At 41.0% G+C, this 22,654-nt stretch overlaps 1 protein-coding gene across 1 annotated transcript in view; it reads left to right on the top strand.

The window, feature by feature from the left end:
- The window catches only part of LOC134628264 (pleckstrin homology domain-containing family A member 6-like), a 53,775-nt gene that overhangs the window by 10,518 nt on the left and 20,603 nt on the right, over positions 1–22,654 (top strand). Inside the window, exon 2 of the mRNA XM_063475032.1 lies at positions 17,147–17,261. Coding sequence (XP_063331102.1) covers positions 17,147–17,261 — 115 coding nt within the window. The remainder of the gene's footprint in view (positions 1–17,146; positions 17,262–22,654) is intronic.

The raw sequence follows: 22,654 nt of genomic DNA, 5'->3' as shown, positions 1-22,654 counted from the left end.
CGCGTTTCGTATTGAGCTGAAAAAAAAAAACAAGACAGTTTGTCCCGAACTTCAGCTAGAATGAAAAAACACACAAAGCTGGAGTTATTCTGTCGTTACGCTGCACAGCTGCCTCTTCTTCTTTCATTCTCTCCCCCTCCCTCTCCTGTTGCTACTTCAATCATGAAACTGATCAATGATCAGCTGATCGGCTTTTCTCTCTTGTTTATTTATCGCCCACTTTGCGCCAGAAAGAGGAAACCAGCGGATGTTGCGCTAAACAACAGCAGCACGTTTAAGTTTGATCAGCTGTTGTTAGAATTTATTTAATATTAATTTCTAGTATCAGCTGATGTTTGCTGGAGCCACAGCTGTAAAAGCTGCTGGTCATGATGTCGGTTTGGATATGTGGTGAGAGGGAAACATGCAGATGAAACCAGGAGATGTCCTTACTGAATCATCAGAGCTGAACAGGTGATGGAGAAACAGGTTTACCTTTTAGGTGACATGAATGAGTTGAAGGGAAGTTATGAACTGTTTCTGAGAGACAAATAACACCAGGATCCTTTTCTAAGTAGCTGACAGCTGGTAACTGTGCAGGGGCGGGTCTAGCAAAGTTTTGCCAGGGGGGCAGGTAGGGCATTAACAGGGAAAGGGGGGCACAAAGAAATACTTTTCTTTCTTATTCTCATTTAAAATATCTAGCTTTTATGAAATAATTATCTGAATCTTACAACCAAAGTTTTTATCTGATGTCAAATGTATAGAAATCATACATATACCAACAAGACAGTGTACATCACTGTCACAACAGCGTTTGTTTTCATTCAAAGGCTTTATGGCTTTAATACCTGGGGGGCCGGTCTCTAGTCAAAATGCCTGGGCTGATTTTTTGTCCCAGTCCAGCCCTGGGCACGACACGCAGTGAATTAATCTGAGAAGGTGCATTAAAAAAAATAAATGGCCGGTGTTGAGAAATAGTTATATTTTCTAGAGCTTATTTAGTGCTATAGCTTGCTTTATGCATTTTAATAACAGGTCAATTTAGGAGAAGGCCAGCTGTGAGAGAGAACTAGGTCAGAGGGTGACAGGTTGCCTTAGCAACAGAGGCTTAAGTTAGTGGAAGCTTAATGTTGGGTCTAAACTCAGACCCCGCTGTATCCAGGACTTATTCCCGTGAAAGAAAAACAAGGCAACAGCGATCGATCGTTTACTTGCAAGGGAGGCCTCGTCGGTATCTCAGCTCATCACAAATGACCCCGCCGATGGCCTCCTCCCGCTGGCTTTTATTGACAAACTTCAAACAATAGTTTACATAACACCTCCCCTCGCAACCCCCTTTGTTTACAAAGACAAGGCACTGTATGTATGTGTATGCAAGAATGTGTGTGTGTGTGTGTGTGTGTGTGTGTCCTCCTGCTGATCAAAAGGTCATAAAACATAAAAGCAGGAGGAACATCCTTGGTCATAAAGAGGGTAGTCTCCCCCACACCCAATGTATGGTTTGCCATAGATAACACAGTGAAACCATACAAAGGGCAGGAAGCTCTACCAAACATCAAAAAGATAAAAACACTTCAGCCCCCCACCCAGAACCTCGAGAATCTCGGGAGGGGAGGAAAGAAAGAATTCCTTTCACAGAGTTAAAACAATGTACAAATGGTAAACATAAAAATGACAAATATTTAACAATTCACTCTAACACTTAAAAATACAGGAAACCAGTACAGAGAGAAAAAGCGGAACTAAGTAACACACACACACACGCATCAAGTCAGGCCAGAAGAAGTTGTTTTTATCGAAACTATGTGTGACGTGTAAAGGACCAAAAATAACAACTATATGATACACATTTGGCTTCTAATGCTAGAGATCTGCAAATGGCTTTGGGCTGTGCACGTCTCTCTCTTCCGGAAGATGATTGAATAAAATAATTATAAATACTTTGAGCAACTGAGTCGTGTTCTCTGTCCAGTAAAAGAATAAAAAGAACAGGATTCAAAACCGGCCAAATTAGCTCGCATAGACACATTAGTTGTGCCGCTTCTTAATGACGGTATCTTAGCTAACCACTCCAGCTACCAGATGCAACTTGTAATTGGCTAAAAATCACTTAGCCTACTGGTGAGAGGGACGTTGTTAGCTTTCCACATTCCGACACTTCAAAAGCTTCAGCAGCTGTCCGCTCAGCGCAGCATCAGCACCACAGAAATACACGGATACATCCGTAGACTCGAGACAGAATTCACAATGCGTTTTCGGGACTTTCAGGTGTATGGACCAGTGTTTTCTTTTCTGATCAAACCAGAAACTTTAATGAGCAGCTGGATTTGTCTTGCATTAACTGGTTGGACACAGAGGACATCGAAATGCAGCTGATTGAACTGAAAAGCTCGACTCTGTGGGGTCAAAGTTTGCAGAACCACAGACACAGCTGGAATCCACAGCTGTGCATGTTCATGGAGCTGCATTTTCACCTGCTGGACATCACTACCTGACAAGTTTAACTGTCTTCAGAACATTGCAGAGGCCTTATTGACAGTATTTGGCTCTACATATCTGTGTGAGCAGATTTTCTCTCACATGAGTGTCCTCAGGTAGCCGTCTGAATGCTGGACACTCGGAGACCTGTGTCTCTGAGTGGGAGACCAGAGATCACATTAACATGTGTATCCCTGTATTAACAAACATGCCATGTTGGCCCAGTTTATTTTTCTTATCATTGTTGTGAGGAGACCATAAATAGCATTTGCATTTTCTGTTGTACAGTTCATTTGCTGTTATGGATAAAAAGTCTTTTTTTGTTTCAAAATAGCTGATAACTATTCGCTGATAGCTGCCAACATCTACAAACAAATATAATGCTATAAAGTTGTTCTATATAGTGTGTAACTGTTAATATAGAGCGTTATTACATTTATTGCTAATGCAATCATATGGCACATTGACTTCCGAGGAAATTTTAGACAGCACTCGTCATGAGAAAGGTTGCCGACCCCTGGTCTATAACTTTCCGCCAAGGCTGGATCCTTTCCTGGCTTACATATGGGAACAATAATAGCCTCTTTCCACTGGTCAGGTAGCCTACCTTTTTCCCATACTTTGTTGAACAATTTAACCATTATTCTCTTACTAGGGTTGCTTAAGTTTTTAATCATACAATAACTAATCTGATCTGTACCTGGAGTTAAAAATACTCTTAGGGAAGCGTATTTTGGAAAGCCTATTTCCTCCTGTATATCTCTCCTTAACTTCTGAATCTTAACAAGTTGTATTGCTTACTTTCATTAATGCATTATTTAAGCTGCTGACAGTGTTGGGGAGTAACGGAATACATGTACCGCCGTTATGTATTTAAAACACAATATATGAGTAACTGTATTCCATTACAGTTACCGTTTAAAAAGGTGGTAATCAGAATACAGTTACTTTGTTGAAATAAATGGATTACACAGCGATCTTTTCCTGTTTCATATATTAGGCTGTGTCCTCTCTATTTTTGGTAATTCCACGCTGGTGGAAACCCAAACAAAACACGCATTAAGAGGCTCTAGTGCCTGTGTCTCAATCTCGTGGCCCATGTCACCTCTACTTGTGGCCGCATAATGACACGAAGAAATATTTTGTGTGTTTTTTTTCAGAGGAAAACAATCACCTTGTTTGTGTTTTTCTCCGAAACAATAAGCTCCGTTGGAGCAGCCTTTCAACGCCTCTCTCTGTCTCTTCTAGCAAAGTTGACCCAGACAACAAAGTAAAGCTAGTTTTCAGCTACGAGCCCGACACGAACCCAACGTATTAGCCAGAGGTCCCTTTACTACGGTTCAGAGCCGCGGACCTGTTTTATATACGCGAGGGATAGTTTTCTATACGAGATCGCTGCAAAAAGTGCAGCCTTACCTAATGTCCACCTACTGTTACTCATTTATATTAAGATTTAAACATCTAGTTGGTACTGGTATGGAGAGTAACCTTCAGTAATAGTAATAAATCACACAGCAATAGTACATTCATGTAGTTGTAAAAAGCATGATAATATATTAAGTAATCCAAAGCATTCAGAATACGTTACTCTCACTGAGTAATGTAATGGAATACGTTACAAAATACATTTTGGAGCATGTAATCTGTAATCTGTAGTGGAATACATTTTAAAAGTAACCTTCCCAACACTGGCTACTGAAAACATGATACTTATCAGACCTTCGTGTTCTTCCGTATCTTGTAGGGCCTCCAAATGTTTCCTTTGTGTTTCTTCTCCTCTCCTGATTTCTGCAGTATCTAAATTTTCTGTGCTGTGAACTTTTGCAAATGCTCTGGCCAATATCTCAGCTTTACTCCTATTATCTACTAATATTCTGTCATTATCTTTCATTACTGGATAACCTCTTTCCTCTCCCCAGACATTTTTTTTAGTAGTTGTCCATACTCTCCCCAAAGTATTACAGTACTTCCTCCAATATTCCCTCTCAGCCGATTTAACTACCCATCTTACTTCTGCCTGTTTCCTTTTGTAGAGTATCAGATTTTGAACACAGTGCTCTTTTCAGCGTTTCAAATGCTTTGTTCCTGGCTTTGATCACGGTTGTACACTCTTGCGTCCACCATGGCACTACCTTTGTCCTTTTACTGCCACCTTTCTTTGGGATGGATGCTGTTGCTGCATCAATCACAATCTGACTAATAGCAGAATCTAACTGATCAATGGGCTGTCCAAAATTAACGCTTAATGTTTTAAACAAACACCAGTTTGCTTCCTCAAACCTCCATTTCTTCTGTCTTTCTTCTCGTGTCGCATCAGTGTCTACACAAATATCAATAACTACTGGATAATGATCACTTCCAATTGTACTCTCTTTTACCACTTTCCATGTGCTCCTACCTGCCAAACATTGTGAAACCACTGTAACGTCAGGACACGACTCCGTACCTCTTACCAAATCCACTATTATTTAAAATCACCAAATCCCTCTCCTCAACTACATCCTCTACCACTTTCCCATTAGTGTCACTACGGCGCCTCCATAAAGTGCTGTGTGCATTAAAATCTACACACCAAACTATTTTCCCTCTCCAATCCCTTAGAAGTAGTTCCATTTCCCTCCTCTCCAACTTTTTACACATATTATAAAAACTAATTACTTTGATATTTCCTGCCCTAGACCCTAATTCTACAACTATCACCTCTAACTCTACTGTAGTGTCTAGCTGACTATATTTAATCCCACTCCTAATAAACATTGCACACCCTCCTCCATTTTTACCCACCCTGTCTTTGTGAATGCTTGAATATCCTCGAATAACAAAATCTAGACTTGGTTTAAGCCACGTATAATATCTGGCTTCGAATTTAATGCACAAATAACCAGTTCACTCAACGTCTGAATGCAATGAGTTTATGAACTATTTCAGAAATAAGGTCACTGCCATCAGGTCTAATATCGCTCCATCATCTTCTCAATATCAAACTTTCAACTTGCTCTCCTCTGATACTTGGTCCTCTTTTACTCCTGTTACATTACAAGACATCAGAGTCCTGCTTTGTCATATAAAACAGACTTCAAGCCCCCTTGATGTCCTTCCATCAATCAATCAATCAATCTTTATTTATAAAGCACTTTTCATACAAAAAAAATGTAGCACAAAGTGCTTTACATGGTTAAAAGCAGCCCACCCCACCCCGCCCTCCAACTCACTCCCCACACTCTCACAAATATCCATTTGTGAGAGTGTGGGGAGTGAGTTGGAGGAATATTCCATCTTCACTTTTTGTCACAACTCGGCTGGTAGTCGTGTGGAGGTGAGAAAGGAGGATCCAAAAGCAGACAGTGGCGGAGATGCAAGTGGGTTTATTTTCAGTGCACAATAACCAAGGTATGGGCAGAACCGAACAAAACCCTAAACTGGGAAAAACTAATACAAAAGGGAGGATATGGAGCAAGGAGCAGAGAGACACGGAGAAACATGGAATAACGGAAGGTTCACAGAGAAACACAGACAACACGACGAGGAGCACAGGCAGACACGCAGTATAAATACACACACCAGGTAGTTAGGAAATGGCAGACAGGCGGGGATACAGCTGGAACTAATGGACATAATGAGACACAAACCTACAAAGTAAAACAGGAAACTCACAGACTGTTTTACACAACCAACTGGGGACACGAACAGAACACAGAGGAGAGACACAGGTAGGGATGATAGAAACACACAACTCAAACCCTAAGAACAAATACAAAATCAGAATAAACTAGAAAAATGATAATAATAAACTTAAAGCGCTGGGTCACCGACCCAGGACCATGACACTTTTCACTAGTGTGTTTGATTCCATTGGCCCCTGTATTGTGGAAATGATAAATATTTCTCTTCATACTGACTCAGTTCCCAGCTTCTTTAAACAAGCTGTTGTTGAGCCAATATTAAAGAAACCTCAGCTGGATCCATGTCTTCCTAACAGTTATAGGCCAATATCCAAATTACCTTTTATATTGAAGATTTTAGAAAAAGTAGTAGTAGAACAACTTAACTATTTCCTGGATAAAAATGCAGTTATGGACACTTTCCAGTCTGGTTTTCGTAAATTGCATTCCACTGAAACGGCCTTACTTAGAGTATCTAGTGATATGTTGATGGCAGCAGATTCTGGAGAGCACACAGTTCTGGTCCTGTTAGATCTCAGCTCTGCTTTTGATGCTGTAGATCACAGCATCATGATAAACAGACTCAACAACTTGTTTGGGATTACTGGTGTTGTTTTAAAATGGTTTATATCATATTTGTGTGAGAGATCTTTTACTGTTTGCATGAATCATGTTACATCAGAATCAACAGTTTTGCCGTGTGGGGTACCTCAGGGATCTGTCCTGGGTTCAATTCTTTCTACTTTATGCATTCCCCCTAGGCCAAATTATTAAGCGCTATAAAAATATCTCCTATCATCTCTATGCTGATGACATCCAACTGTACTGTTCCTTCAAACTGTCTGAGTTTTATAAATTGTCTAATTTAAGTAATTGCCTGACAGAAATCAACCAATGGTTAAATGACAATTTCCTCCAACTAAACTCTGATAAAACAGAAACTCTAATTATTGCTCCAGACCACATGGTCTCAGAAATCAGGCAGCATATCAGCTTCTTAGACCCTTCTGTTAAATCGAGCCTCAGAAACCTCGGTCTCATATTTGACAGCTCGAGGTCACTCAAGCAGCTGATCCGAAACTGTTTTTATCATTTACTGAATATTTCAAAACTCAGACAAATGGTGTCAAAGCCTGAACTTGAGATGATTATTCATGCTTTTATTTCTTCTCGTTTAGACTACTGTAACGGCCTTTTTACTTGTTTTAACAAATCAGCCTTAAATCGTCTTCAGACTGTGCAGAATGCTGCAGCACGACTCTTAACAGGCACCAAGAGAAGATCTCATATCACTCCAGTTTTAGCCTCCCTTCACTGGTTGCCTGTAAGTTTTAGATTTCATTTTAAAATTTTAGTTCTAGCCTTTAGGGCCCTACATGGTCAGGCTCCTCAATATTTATCTGACCTTCTGAAACCACATTCATCTTCTCGAGCTTTAAGGTCATTAGATCAGAGACTGCTGGTGGTACCGCGCACTCGTTTTAAAACTCGAGGTGATCGGGCCTTTCAGACTGTGGCACCACGGCTGTGGAGTTCTCTCCCACTGTCTCTACGCTGCACGGACTCCACTGATTCTTTTAAAAAACAGCTGAAGACATTTTTATTTAGAAAAGCATTTTATTAATTTCCTCTTATGTTGTTTTTATAGTTTTATTATATTACATTGTTTTATTTGCTGTTTTATTTACTGTTATATTGTTTTATATTTCCATTTTCTGTGTTGTAAAGCACTTTGTGATTTTTTTTTTTTTTTTTTTTTTATCTGTGAAAAGCGCTATATAAATAAAGTTTACTTACTTACTTACTAAACTGAGAAAACTAATAAAACAGAACTGGAGGCTGTAGAAACTCATGGAGGACACACAGGGCGACGCAGGGAAGTAACACAGATGGACCAGTCACAAGCACAAGAGGACACACACTATAGCTGTGTCCCAATTCAGGGGCCGCACACTTCGGAGTACACGGCCTTCACGGTCTACGTGCAGCGGGTACTCCGAAGAGCGAGAAGGGCGGGAGTGCAAGGCTTGTGAAATGGGACGGTCTAGCCTCTGTCGCGCTGCTCAGATTACCTAGCAACCATGACACTAGCTGCTAGAAACGTTTCATACAGAATTGTTTGACAAAAATGAAGGAAAAAAAAGTTTTTTTGTTCGCTTGTTTTTTAATGAGATGTTTTGATTTGCTGAGTATCTGAGGCTGAGACCACGGGACTGTAAAACATGATTGTTGGGCTTCATTTCTGTACTGAACAGTCATTTTAAGATGAGATAGTAAATAACAATTAGCTAATGTTGTTCATGAGACTAGTGTCATTACACTTTGGTATTGTAAATATGTGGCCAATATTATAATTATTATTGTATTAATTATGATATATTACAGCAGTGAGCTTGAACTCTGTGTCAAATACTGAGCTTCAGTAAAGATTCAAGTTGCAGTTATTTATTTCCTATCACTGTATATCTTCACTCAAAGAGAAGCATCTTTTACAGTGTATATATTAGATGTTTTATAAGTAAGAGACAAATATTGTTCTGTTAATATGTTGGCATTACTACATCTGTCTGAATGCTTTCAAATATGTGTAATAAGAAAATGTACGAGCTGTGATAACTGTTTCTGATAAAATGAAGAGTAGACTGATATATTAAAGGGGCGACCGTGGTTCAGGGGGTTGGGAAGCTCATATTGTAACCGGAAGGTTGCTGGTTTGATCCCCTGCTCTGTCTGTCTTGGTCATTGTGTCCTTGGGCAAGACACTTCACCTACCACATACTGGTGTTGGCCAGAGGGGCCGATGGCGCGATATGGCAACCTCGCTTCTATCAGTCTGCTCCAGCTGTGACACTCAAAAAATACAATAGACAGCTGCTGGGTTTGGAAGAGAACTGAACAAATATTTAAAATACAATTTGATCATTTTGAAGCAGCCTTCAGAATCTCCACATATTAATTAACATGCTGTTTTTGTTCCCGGTGAAAATGTTTTGTCCTGAATTGAAATATATCTCAGCCAAACCGATTTACTCAGGAACAAATAAAACACTGAAACAAGCCAAACAACAACATTTTTAAGTTATCTAAGAGACTTATATATCATGTTTAACCTGAGTAGTGAAAGGCTGCGGGGGGGGGGGGGGGGGTTCAAAATGATGTGCCGGGAGTCCGCTGTTCTTGCCGGCTCTAGTGATCCTCGACCTCCCGGTCTGCTATGGAGCTGGCGGGTCGCAGACGTTTTCGAAAACGTCGGAGCACGTTTGGAAATATTTGATATCTTATTAATTTGAGCAGATATTTGAAGCTTACACAGCTACATTCTCGCTTGAAAATAACTTAAAAGTTTATTTTGTGACCCAGAAAGAGTAATATTTAAAAGTTTTTAGCCACGCTTCTCCGCCATTGCCGTGTTTGTGTTTGGGACGAGATGCATTCTGGGATATTTAGCTCTATCAAGTACACACAAGTCACCACTGATGCATGCTCTAAAAAACAGGCGGAGCGAGAACACATCCAGGAATTTTTCATGTTCTCGGCTTGATGCGTACTTTGAATTGGAACAGTACTTGGTCTCTGACTGATGATGTATCACGAGTACACGAGAACGCAAGTACGCACAAGTACGCATATTGAGACAGGCCCCCTGCCTTAAAACCTGGGGAAATGAAGGGCGCTCTCACTACCCAAGCCGTACCGGAAACCCGATCGGTACCATGCATGTGCGATAGGCCACTACTTCCGCTCGAAGAATTTTACGATAGTTACGGGTCAGAGTATCTGTTAAGATGTTAACAATAATAAGTATCTCTTAAAATGTTCACAGTAATGAAACATTTCAATATAATGTAGACAAAACCGAAAAAAAGACAGTTCCGGATCAGGACTCCCCGATCCGTACCGCACATGTGCAGATGTTCTCTTCTTCTCCTGTTTCGTTTAATGGCAGTTTACTCCCCAGTGTGCGAGGATTCCGCCACCTGCTGACCGAGCGAATGAGCCCTATTGTAAACTGAACTACCGTCATTACAAATCGTGTTTCTCTATGCGTTAAATATGATTTAGTGATAGTCGAGTGTGTTTATGCTGGTCTGTGTGGAGAGGATTGTTGGAATAGTGATGATGATGTCCGCTATCACTGTCAATTGTCAGTAAGTACTTAATCTGGCTGATGAATCTTCATGTAACATATTCGTAGTCTTTACTATTAAGTCTGTAATTAGGCGCCATTCTTCTCTTACAGCGCTGTTATTCAATCGGGGGAAGCTCTCGGTTGAGGAGAAAAGCATGAATTTGTTTGAATACGGAGGTATCCATTGTTTAAGTGTCCCGGGCAGTCGAAGAGGAGGCAGAGCTGTCGAGAAATGCTAGGATCTAACTGGGCACAAACTGTGTCATTCAAATATATTAACTGTCGCAATGTTGGCAAAGAGAGGAAGTGGCGTAAGTTATGCGCATGCGTGGTACCGATCGGATTTCCGGTATGGATCGGGTAGTGACAGCCGCATTTGGAGCGTGCAGCCCCTGAATTGGGACGCAGCTTATAAATACACACAGAGGGAGTCGCGGAATGGCAAACAGGAGGGAGACACAGCTGAACCTAATTCACATGACGAGACAGGGAGAACACAAACTGAATAAGACACGGACCTTTACAACAAAACAGGAAGTATACACTGACAGAACTCACAGACACGACATTGACAGAACAGAGGGAACACTAAACATTAAACCGAGGAAGAACAGAACCCAAAACCAAAAAACTAGAAAACCACAACCAGAATACATAGCAATAATAATAACAAACACAAAAAACTGGGTCAAATGACCCAAGACCAGGACACATGTTTGTACATGAATATTGAATATTGTTCAAACTAATTAGTTTTTAGCCTATTATCATTTATCGTGTGAAACATGGTTAACATGAAAACTCATGTTAATATGAAATTAACACAAATCCATTCATTATGAAACATGTATTTAGGCTCCTACAATGGCCAAAGATGAATGTTTTCTTCTCCTGGTAGCACGAGATGGTGCAAACAGTCCATTCAGGTTGCACTGGTAGCAATGTTCCCTCTAATTTTTCATGTGTCTGAGCGAACACACAAACTCTGAGCGGTCCCTTGGACCACTGTGAGCAACGTCAGACGTTTTTTTTGTGGTCACGCCAGCATCAAATCCATCCAAGTTACATGGTTTTGTTAAAACAATCAAATTACAGCATTTACATTTCTGTTAGAATACTTTTAATTCAGTGCTTTAGCCCACTTACAATGACAATTATAAAATCTTGTTCATGATCTGTGTAGTATGTTAACACTATTGGAAGTAAAAATAACTTAAACTCCAATTTTGAAAACACACATAAAGCTCTGACATAAAGTAATTATTTATAGTTACTAGTTACTACTTCAAAAAAGTAACAGAGTTTTGCAAACAACAAAGTTATTTGCAGCCAAGGCAGGTTTTTATAACAATTTCAAACTATCAAATACAATGCCACACAAATTATTTGTGCCACTCCAAAAAAATCATTTCTGTCCGCTATAAGATAAAGGAGAACAACAGCCTGATACCTGCAGGCCCGACATCGCTCCTCCTGTTTTTCACCTGGAGACAGCGTTTACTCTGTAATCTGCCTTTGGTGGCTTTCCTATTACCATGAGGAAAACAGGACAGGACTGTAGAAAGGTACCAATATGTGTACGCAGGACCAATATGTGCTTCTTTGTGCAAGGAGGAGCAGAACAAACACTGCCTTGACTTGTGCTCACAGTCCAACGCCATGTAAATTGACTGACATTCTCCAGAGAATACCAGAACTGGATTGTTTGCCAATGGAATCGCATTCTCTTCACAGATGAGAGCAGGTTTACATTGGCTCATAGTGTTATTCTTTGTTATTGTGGCAGAGGTGTGGTCCCTGACTCAGCTGCAGGGGAGGGGTTGTGCAGTGAGCTCAAGGGGCGGTGCCAGACAGGTGAGTGGACAGGTGGTAGTGATGGCACTGACGAGCTCTCAATTCAATTCAGTTCAATTCAATTCAATTTTATTTATATAGCGCCAAATCACAACAAAAGTCACCTCAAGGCGCTTCATAGGTACAGAGAAAAAACCCAACAATCATATGACCCCCTGTGAGCAAGCACTTTGGCGACAGTGGGAAGGAAAAACTCCCTTTTAACAGGAAGAAACCTCCGACAGAACCAGGCTCAGGGAGGGGCGGGGCCATCTGCTGTGATTGGTTGGGGTGAGAGAAGGAAGAGAGGATAAAGACATGCTGTGGAAGAGAGACAGAGATTAATAACAGATATGATTCAGTGCAGAGAGGTCTGTTAACACATACTGAGTGAGAAAGGTGACTGGAAAGGAAAAACTCAATGCATCATGGGAATCCCCCGGCAGCCTACGTCTATTGCAGCATAACTAAGTGAGGATTCAGGGTCACCTGGTCCAGCCCTAACTATATGCTTTAGCAAAAAGGAAAGTTTGAAGCCTACACAGTAAAAAATGGAGTGTCAATATTTCAGAGTAAACCTATTTTAACCTAGATAGAGTATTTACAACTCTGAGGAGTAAACCAGCTCTAACATCAGAGTTAAAAGTCAGTGTAAAGTTTGTTAGTCACACAGTGAAGACTTAACTCCACACAGTGTTGATTTTTACCAGTCCGCAGGCGTGTGCGGCCTCAGAGCTCTGACGCGCATGGAATTTTCTCCGAAGAGCTGCCACAGTCAGGTAAGTGAAGTTAACATTCCCATACTGGTAGCATTGTTTAAAGGGTATTTTAAAACTAAATAGCTCTTTATAGTTTCACTGATGTCGAGTGAGGACATGTTAGCAGCATTTACCCATAGGTTTAATGATATTGTCGAGTAGCTACATGCTAACAGTTGCTAAAAGTTCAGATGTCATTATCTTCTCACTGCGTTAATATGAACCTAAAACTTTTTAACTATGTATTTCTTCTAAATGCTGTCTAAATAATATCATTGTCACATGTCAAATCGCACAGTTTGAACAACTAAATTACCTTTTATCAGTAAGCTAATAATCGCTAATTAGCTTACATAAGCGAACATACTTTCAGAAAAAGTGGGTAACATTACCATAAAGTTAACTTTACTGGTTTATATTATTTTAAGCAAATGCCAAAGGCATACACTACTTTAAAGTTTTGCTCATTATTTAGTAAGAAATATGTCTTTTGTATAAATTAACTGATAGCAATATTAATGACATGTTAAGTAATATTAAGTAATGTTTCTATTTTATAGAAAGGTTTAAGAGTATGCAAAAACCAAATCTCTGAGAGATGCAACCAGAAGACGGATGAGAAACATACTTGAGGCTGAGATGACAGAATAACATGGGTAACAATCAAAAATGTAAGATATAAAGAAACATTTTTAACATTGTATTATTTTTAATTGTGATTTTTAATGCCAATTATTGAATTTATACATTAGGACATCTCCCCCTAAAAGCGTAGGAGTGATGTATGCGCAGGGCATTGTTGCTCTGTCTCCATATCTGGAAGGCCCATATTCACAACATGGATATGTAAGTAAAGGGAACTTTTCAACATTAAATACATAATTGCCCTCAGAAATGTTGATAACATAGTCCTTCTGCGTTTATTTAATTACATAGAAACATTACTACGATCCAGAGAGCGGTTCAGGATACATTGCATGGCGGTTGAAGACCATTCAAAGAAAAGCTGTGGAGGAAAGAAGTGTCTCAGTTTGCAAATCTCCCAAAAGTAAGTCCACTTATCATTTAAATGATACTGATGTAATTTGTAGGCAGGATTCAATCAAATTGTTTTTTCTGAAGTTGGTGGGCCAGTCCATGGTCGATCCAGACCACTCACCACTGAGACAGTGTTATCAGATGAGGCTGTAAGAGCAGCTATTGCTCTTTTGAGACACTCTGCTGATGAAGACACTATCCGTGAAAAGATGAAAGCTACCTCCATTTATCGGCATTCAATGGTCAACGATGAAAAGAATGCAGCAGATGTTTTCACAGGCCTGATGCAGTTTCTGGACACACCAGGACTGGTAAGACATGTTCATTTGTTGAATCACTGAAATATTCCATGCAGCTTGCAGTGTCACTCATTACACCTCTCTATGTTCTGTATTTTTGCATTACAGACAGAACAAGATTTCCGACTCCTGTTTTGTGAGGTCACTGCGAGCAAATCCTTGGAGAGGTGGCCCATCAATCTCAAAGCAAAGGTTGTAAAGGAAAGTCATGGACTTGTCCCCACTTCAGAGCTCTTGGAGTTAATGTGCAATGCTGATTCAGGTACTGAAGTTGAGAATGGTATGATTGTGACTGTTTTTATTTGCCATTGTTGGTTATATAGGTAATTTTGTCAATTCAATGTATTTTTGGAACAGTTCTTTGTTTATTCGTCTGTAGGCTGGGACAGTGACATGTCTACTATCTTGCTGCTGCTACATCTGCTACCACCATCTGCGCAAGGGCGAAAGAGACCAGGAAAGATGTCTGCATCTCAAGCTGTCGATAACCTCATCAAATTCCCAAAGATATGTTGTTTAAAATATACTTTCCATCACCTCTATTTTCATGGACAGTGAGGTGAGCTAATCTACTGTCAGAGGATAGTCACTTAATACTGTTGTTTAATGTGTTGTTGTAGGCTGGAACCAGTGTACAGCAGATAGTAGACATGTCACTGTCCCATTTGTAAAACATTTATTTCATTTGTAAAACATGTATATACATACTATATACACACTCAAACACACACACGTAGAAAAACATATTTAGTATACACATTCAGTAATGTATATACCTTTACATATTGTACATATATTTATTACTTTTTAGATTAGCCATTTTTATATTTTGCTTGTTTTACATTATTGTATTTTGCACAACTCTGTTGCTTGTGAAGCTCGCACACAAGAATTTCACTCACATGTACTGTACCAGTGTACCTGCACATGTGATGTGACAATAAAAGTGATTTGATTTGATTTGATCTAGACAACATCACCCGAAGCAGTCAGCCCTACCTTCTTGCTCAGGGATCCACAAGAAGCAGCATTCACACCTTCATTGTGATTGAGAAGCATGCACTTCCATGTAAAGCAACAGGTTCAGCAGGAGCCCTTTAGGGCCCATTATGTCTTTGGTACATCATACAGTTCATCCCTGACCAACTTTTTTACTTTTCTGCAAACAACTACGACATTGGGGAGATGTCATATTGCTTTCTCTAGTGAGCATCATAGAACTGTGAATTGTAAAGGTTTGTTACGTTAATTAAATGACACTGAAATGAGAAACATAATAAATGCTGTTACTTTAACCTGTATATTTGTTGTTATTTCCATAATGTAGGATAGATCAGTTATTTAGTAATATAGGATCATAAGATGAATATGAAAAAATCACACTACAGAGAAATAAAAATGATATATTATTACACATGAGAGTGTTATTATTAAACTAAATTTGGAGTAAAAATAGCTCTCTAAAGTGTAATCAAATTACTCTGAACAGTGTGAATAACCCTCAGTGTTAAATATTTTTACACATTTTGTTGTTAATTTTGACACTAAATTGAGTACAATTAACACTGAAAAGTTAACACTGGCCATAGAGTAAATTTAACTCTAATTTTGAGTGGGACCAAATGTTATCTGAAGCAGAGTTAAAATCAACTCTTTAAGTGTAAAATTGACACTTGGTTTTTTTACTGTGTAATCTTGAAAGTAGAGATAGTGTCTGTCTCCCGAATCCAAACTGGAAGCTGGTTCCACAGAAGAGGGGCCTGAAAACTGAAGGCTCTGCCTCCCATTCTACTTTTAAATACTCTAGGAACAACAAGTAAGCCTGCAGTGTGAGAGCGAAGTGCTCTAATAGGGTGATATGGTACTACAAGGTCATTAAGATAAGATGGGGCCTGATTATTTAAGACCTTGTATGTGAGGAGCAGGATTTTGAATTCTTTAGCCATCAGAATTATTGTCTGAAGGCCAAGAAAGATGCCCAATGGATTTGCTTTACCAAGTGGATCATCATGGCCTTACCATATTGGTCCAGTTGATTGACCTTTATCGTTATTATGTATTTATATTATTTTATTTTATTTTCAGTTGTTACAGACGGGACAGACATGACTGGGGGATAGGAAGGAAAGAAAGAAAGAGAAAGAAAGAAAGAAAGAAAAAGAAAAACAGAGGGGAAGAGGGACAGTGATAAAAGGGACTTTCATAAAGAGGCGGTGTTTGACGATGGCTTCATTCTGTAGTTGGAATCTGTAGGCCAGGGGTGTCGAACTCCAGGCCTCGAGGGCCGGTGTCCTGCAGGTTTTAGATCTTACCCTGGGTCAACACACCTGAATCAAATGATTAGTTCATTAGCAGGCATCTGGAGAACTTCAAGACATGTTGAGGAGGTCATTTAGCCATTTGAATCAGCTGTGTTGGATCAAGGACACATCTAAAACCTGCAGGACACCGGCCCTCGAGGCCTGGACTTCGACACCTGTGCTGTAGGCGGTTTAGGTCAGTGTAGAACAGCATTGGGGACAGAAAATCTTGGTAAATCCCACATTTGATGGCAACTTGTGCTATTGGCTTAAAGCTGCTTTCTAGTATCATAGAATGTCATAGCAGTTTAGTAAACTGTAAAGGACTTCATATTGTACAGTTTCTGTTTGGTTTATTAAGGCAAGAAGGTAAGAAGATAATTTTGGTGTTGTAAAAAGGCGGTAAACACTGAGGGATTAAATTGAAAGCTGAAAAACAAAAGGCAAACTGATGATCAAACAGGTATTTAATAAAAACAAAAAAATTCATAACGTTCATAACTCAAAATGCTGGGACAAACACTTCAGACTGTTACAATTGTTTGTTCCATTGATGGTGGTCTCTATAAACTTTGTAACTTTTGTCATTTTGCATAGTATTTAATCACTTGGAAGGCAAAGACGGCTAATTTACTAATAAAATTTAATGTTTTGCTATTTTGTCCAGGCCCTTTAAACTTGAAATGAATGGAAAGAAGAGCATTGCTGCTGAGAAAATCATAAAGTCCAAAAGCACCAGTATGGTCACATTTCTGCCTCCAGAAGCCCAGTGTTACAGTCGGGTGAGAACACATGCACGCACACACACACACACACACACACACACACACACACACACACACACACATATATATATTATATATAGAGGTGTGAAAAAGTGTCTGCCCCCTTCCTAATTTCTTTCTTTTTTTTGGGGGGGGGGGGGGGGGGATGTTACAAATGTGAGGTACATTTTTTTGTAGGTAAGGCATCTATTACTAAAAGGAAAAAACATCCAAACCTACATGACCCCGTGTGCAAAAGTGATTGCCCATTAAGCCAAATAACTGGTTGGGCCACCCTTGGCAGCAACATCTAAATCAAGCATTTGTTATAACTGGCAGTGACTCTTTTACAGCGCTGTGGAGGAATTTTGGCCCATTCATCTTTGCCGAATTGTTGTAATTCAGCCACATTGGAGGCTTTTTGAGCATGACCTGTTAAGGTTTTCTTAAGCGATTCAGAGGTGGTCTTGCTGGTGTGTTTTGGATCATTTCCGGCGCCGCTCCCAGCTGGCAGCCAGTATCAGCAGCTCCGAACTGAGCTAGTCTTTTTTTCTCTTTAATATATGTTTCTTTGTTGTTTTTATGTTTCTTGTTTTTGTTTTTCTAATGCGGACTGCTGGCCCCCACAATGGAGCTCAGAAATTTATGGAAAATCTTGGTTTTTTTACATTTTTTACGGCATCTGTGGCCGGAGAGTGCATTGTTTGCAGCAGGGATCAGCTGTTAGCTCTCAGGGCTGCCGCTGTTCTGCCTACCACTGAGTAAGCCAACATCCCCCACAAGGTGAGGAGGAAGAGACGCAGCACTCGGGCCGGGATCGGGCGTCGCAGTAAGGTTAGGACGTACCGGCCAGCGATTCCATCTGTTATTATGGGGAACGTGAGATCGTTCCCCAATAAAGTGGATCAATTGGCTGCTCTAACCTGACATCAGAAGATCTACAGGGAGCACAGTGTGATGTGGTTCACAGAGTTGCGGCTAACCACGCTAACTCCGGACTCACACGTAAACATGGATGGTTTTCATCTTATCCGGGCCGACAGAACAACGGAGAGCGGTAAGAAGAGAGGAGGGGGTCTGGCTGTGTTTGTGAACGATAGATGGTGTAACTCTGGGCATTTATCTATCAAAGAGACGCTGTAAGGACATTGAGCTGCTAGCGGTTAGCATGAGATTGTACTATCTACCGTGAGAGTTTACACATGTCATTACGATGGCTGTGTATGTCCCGCCCTCTGCTAATGCTGCAGCAGCCTGTCCTGCACACTGTAACCAGCAGACTACAAACACAGCATCCTCAGGCCCTTTTCCTGATCTCTGGGGATTTTAATCACATCTCCCTGTCCTCCACTCTCCCCACCTTCACCCAGAGACAATAAAACATTGGATTTATTGTATGCTAACACCAAGGAGGCATACAGCTCATCACCTCTCCCTCCCCTGGGGGGCTCAGATCACAACCTGGTTCATCTCCAGCCTGTGTATAAACCTCTAGTACACAGAGAACCAGTTGTGAAATGCATGGTTAGGAAATGGTCAGCAGAGACTGAAGAGGCCCTGAGGGACTGTTTCCATTCTACTGTGTGGGACAACTTCTGCAGCCCTTTGGAGAATGACCTCAACAGCATCACAGACTGCATTACGGATTACATGAACTTCTGTATGGACCACACTGTACCCATCATAAAGGTACGGGTTTTTTCTAATAACAAGCCATGGATAAATCCTGAAATAAAGGCTCTCCTCAAGAAGAAGAAGAGTCTTTAGATCTGGAGATAAAGGCTATGTCCACACTAGCCCAGATCAATTTGAAAACAGCGTTTTCATCTGAAAACGCTCGGCGTCCGCACCATCGTTTTCAGTCGTTTTCACAGAGTTGTGCATCCACATTGAAACGGCCAAAAACGCTTATGTTACAGAACTGCGCATGCATGAAACGGAAGAAGATTCGGCCTGCCTCATTTTTGTCTGTCGCTTATTTACTTTCCTGCTCTTTGAAACGTCGCGGCAAAATGTTGAGGAAAAGCACAGAGTTTTTTAAATAGACTAAAAATGAGGTGGAGTTGTGGCTGCGAGTAACACAAAAGTACAAAAGCGAGTGAAAATTAAAGAATTTGAAGAAAAGCTATCTGGAGCATGTACAACCTGATATTAATCTTTAATATAGCTGTCAAAACTGAGAGCAAACGAAACAACTGCTGTGTAATGCCCTCTGCTATCTTAGTTTAATTGGTCACATGACTGCATTATATGACTAAAATGTGTCAACATTTTCGAAAAGGCTCTGGGTTTACTGTCCACATTGCGACGCGAAAACGGCATTTTCAAATGTATCTGCTTTGGAGAGTGTTTTTAAAACGCTGCTTTTTCCTTGAATGAAAACGCTGTCTCAGTGTAGACGGGAGGCCAAAACGGAGAGAAAATGATGCATTTTCAAACGAAAACGTATTAGTGTGGACATGGCCAAAAATGAGCTAAGAGTTGTCCAGAAGAAGTTGAAATGGAAGATAAGGAATTGAAGGAAAACTACAGGAGGAAGATGGAAGAGCAGCTGCAACAGGACAACATCAGAGGGATTTGGAACAGCCTGAAGACAATCTCAGGACAAAAACCAACCCCCCAGGCTGCAGGAGACTTGGGGTGGTCATTCATCCATTCACCTCCCATCCCAAGGACCTCAGCAGCTACAGGCCGGTAGCCCTGACATCACATCTGCTGAAGACCCTCGTGAGGTTGGTTCTAAACCATCTGCGACCCCGGTGAGGTCTTCATTGGATCCGCTGCAGTTTGCTTACCAGCCTGGCATCAGGGTGGAGGATGCCATCATTTACCTCCTGCACCGAGCTCTGACTCACAGGGGACTGTGCTGGCGCCGTTCCTCTTCACCCTCTACACTGCAGACTTCTCCATCAACCAAGGAGTTGGTGGTGGACTTCCGGAGATGCAGACCCACCACACTGATACGAATGAACATCCAGGAAGTGGACATTGAGATAGTGTACTCTTATAGGTACCTGGGTGTTCACCTGAATAATAAACTGGACTGGAGCCACAACACAGATGCTCTTTACAGGAAGACAGGGTGGCTGTAGCTCAGGAGGTAGACCAGGTAGAGCAGGTCACCTACTGATCGTAAGCTTGGTGGTTCGATCCCTGGATCCAGTGCAGGTGGTGGGAGACAGGACTCTGGGTATAGGTGAGAAGACAATTAGGCTCCAATTATACGTTTTCACAGATCAAAAGTTGAAGACCACGTGAAAATGCCAAAAAGGCATATTTTGCATGGTTGGATCTTAAGAAGGTTCTAAGTAAAGCTTCAACATGCAACAAGAAGAAATGGGAGTGAGACAAAACATTCTTTTGAGCATGCAATTTATTGAAAACAACGCTTAAACTGAAACAGGCTGTTTTACAGCTGATCAAAAGTTTAGGACCACAAAAATGTTGATTCATTGTCATTTTCTGTCAGGTACTCACACTGTCATGGCGTTTTGATGGCAAAGGTAAAAAAACATTCCCTTCTTGAACATGGTCGGGTTGCTGAACTGCTTAAGCTGGGTCTCTCACAGTGCGCCATCGCTGCTGAGGTGGGACGCAGTAAGACAGTCATTCGGAATTTTTTATATGATCCTGAGGGTTATGGAACAAAAAAAAGTCTGTCATGTGAGGGCTGTGTGCAGGCAGGAAAAGGACCCAAAATGCAGACTCACTGGAAACAGGACTGAACTCAAAATGGCAGCTTTTATTGCTGAATAGAAAACTCCTCAAAACCTAAACTGGGAAGAATCTAACAAAACAGACACAGGGAGAAACACACAGCAAGGTGAGAGTAGATCGCGACACGGACACAGAGAAACACAGGGCTTATATACACAGAGGGAGCAATCAGGGAATGAGTAACAGGAGGGAAACACAGCTGGGGCAAATCAGGCCGAACGAAACAGGGGAAGCAAAACCAGATACATTAACATAAGACATGGACCTTCAAAGTAAAACAGGAAACATAACACAGACTGAACTTACAGACACAGACTCACAGGCAGGCACTACAACAGAGGGAACAGAGACGTGGGACCAGGGCAGACACAGACACTGAGTGGACGTGGGGATACAGCAGACAGGGGAGACAGCAACTATGGATCACAGACAGAAAACCAGAACACTAAAACTCTAACAAAACCCACCCAAAGAACCTAAACTAAGAATAATCCTATAACCCATAAAGCAAGGCTAGAATATAATGAAATAACAAAATCAAAGAACCAAAAACACAAAACACTGGGTCAACGACCCAGGCACCCTAACAAAGTCAAGTGGAAGACCCAAAACAATTTCACCAGCACTGAGCAGGAGGATTGATTTGGCTGTACCTGGAAGTCACTGGACGATCCTCGACCCAAATTTAGGCAGTTACTGGTGCCGACTGCACCCCCATAACCACCAGACTGACACCAGGGCTTCAAAAACAAAAAAACATCTTCAAAGGCCTCGTCTCCTTAAACTCCACAGAACCATTTGGAAAATACCAAACATGGGACATTGAAGAAAGTGGAGGAAAGTGTTATTGTCTGATGAGAAAAAATTTAACCTTGATGGTCCTAAAGGTTTCCAACATTACTGGCATGACAAGCAGATCCCACCTGACATGTTTTCTACACACCACAGTGGAGGGGGCGCATGATGGTCTGGGGTTGTTTTTCCTTCAGTGGAACAATGGAGCTTCAGGAGGTGCAGCTGTGTCAAACGGCTGCTGGCTATGTCCAGATGTTGCAGAGAGCGTCCCTCATGACTGAGGGCCCTCGTCTCTGTGGTAACGACTGGGTTTTTCACAGGGACAACGCTACAGCACACAATGCCCGAAGGACAAAGGGACTTCTTCCAGGAGAATAACATCACTCTTCTGGACCATCCTGCGTGTTCCCCTGACCTAAGTCCAATTGAGAACCTTTGGCCATGGATGGCAAGGAAAGTTACAAAAATGGACAACAGTTCCAGAGAGTAGATGCCCTTCGTGCGGCCGTCTTCATCACTTGGAGAAATGTTCCCACTCACCTCACGGAAGCGCTTGCATCAAGCATGCCGCAACTAAATTTAAAGTGATGAACAATAACGATGGAGCTGCTCATTACTGAGTTCATGTTTGGAACTTTGATTTCTGTTTTGGGGGATTTTTGAGTCTTTTTGGAGGTGTGGTCCTAAACTTTTGATCAGCTGTAAAACAGCCTGTTTCAGTTTAAGCGTTGTTTTCAATAAAGTGCATGCTCAAAAAAATGTTTTGTCTCACTCCCATTTATTCTTGTTGCATGTTGAAGCTCTATGTGGACCCTTGTTAAGAGCCAACTATGCAAAATTATATATTTTTTTCTCATTTTTCAAATGGTCTTCAACTTTTGATTGGGACTGAAATAAAA

The sequence above is a fragment of the Pelmatolapia mariae genome, linkage group LG5 (assembly GCF_036321145.2).
Source record: "Pelmatolapia mariae isolate MD_Pm_ZW linkage group LG5, Pm_UMD_F_2, whole genome shotgun sequence".
In the NCBI taxonomy this organism is placed as follows: domain Eukaryota; kingdom Metazoa; phylum Chordata; class Actinopteri; order Cichliformes; family Cichlidae; genus Pelmatolapia; species Pelmatolapia mariae.
This window is presented reverse-complemented; position numbering and strand designations above follow the sequence as displayed.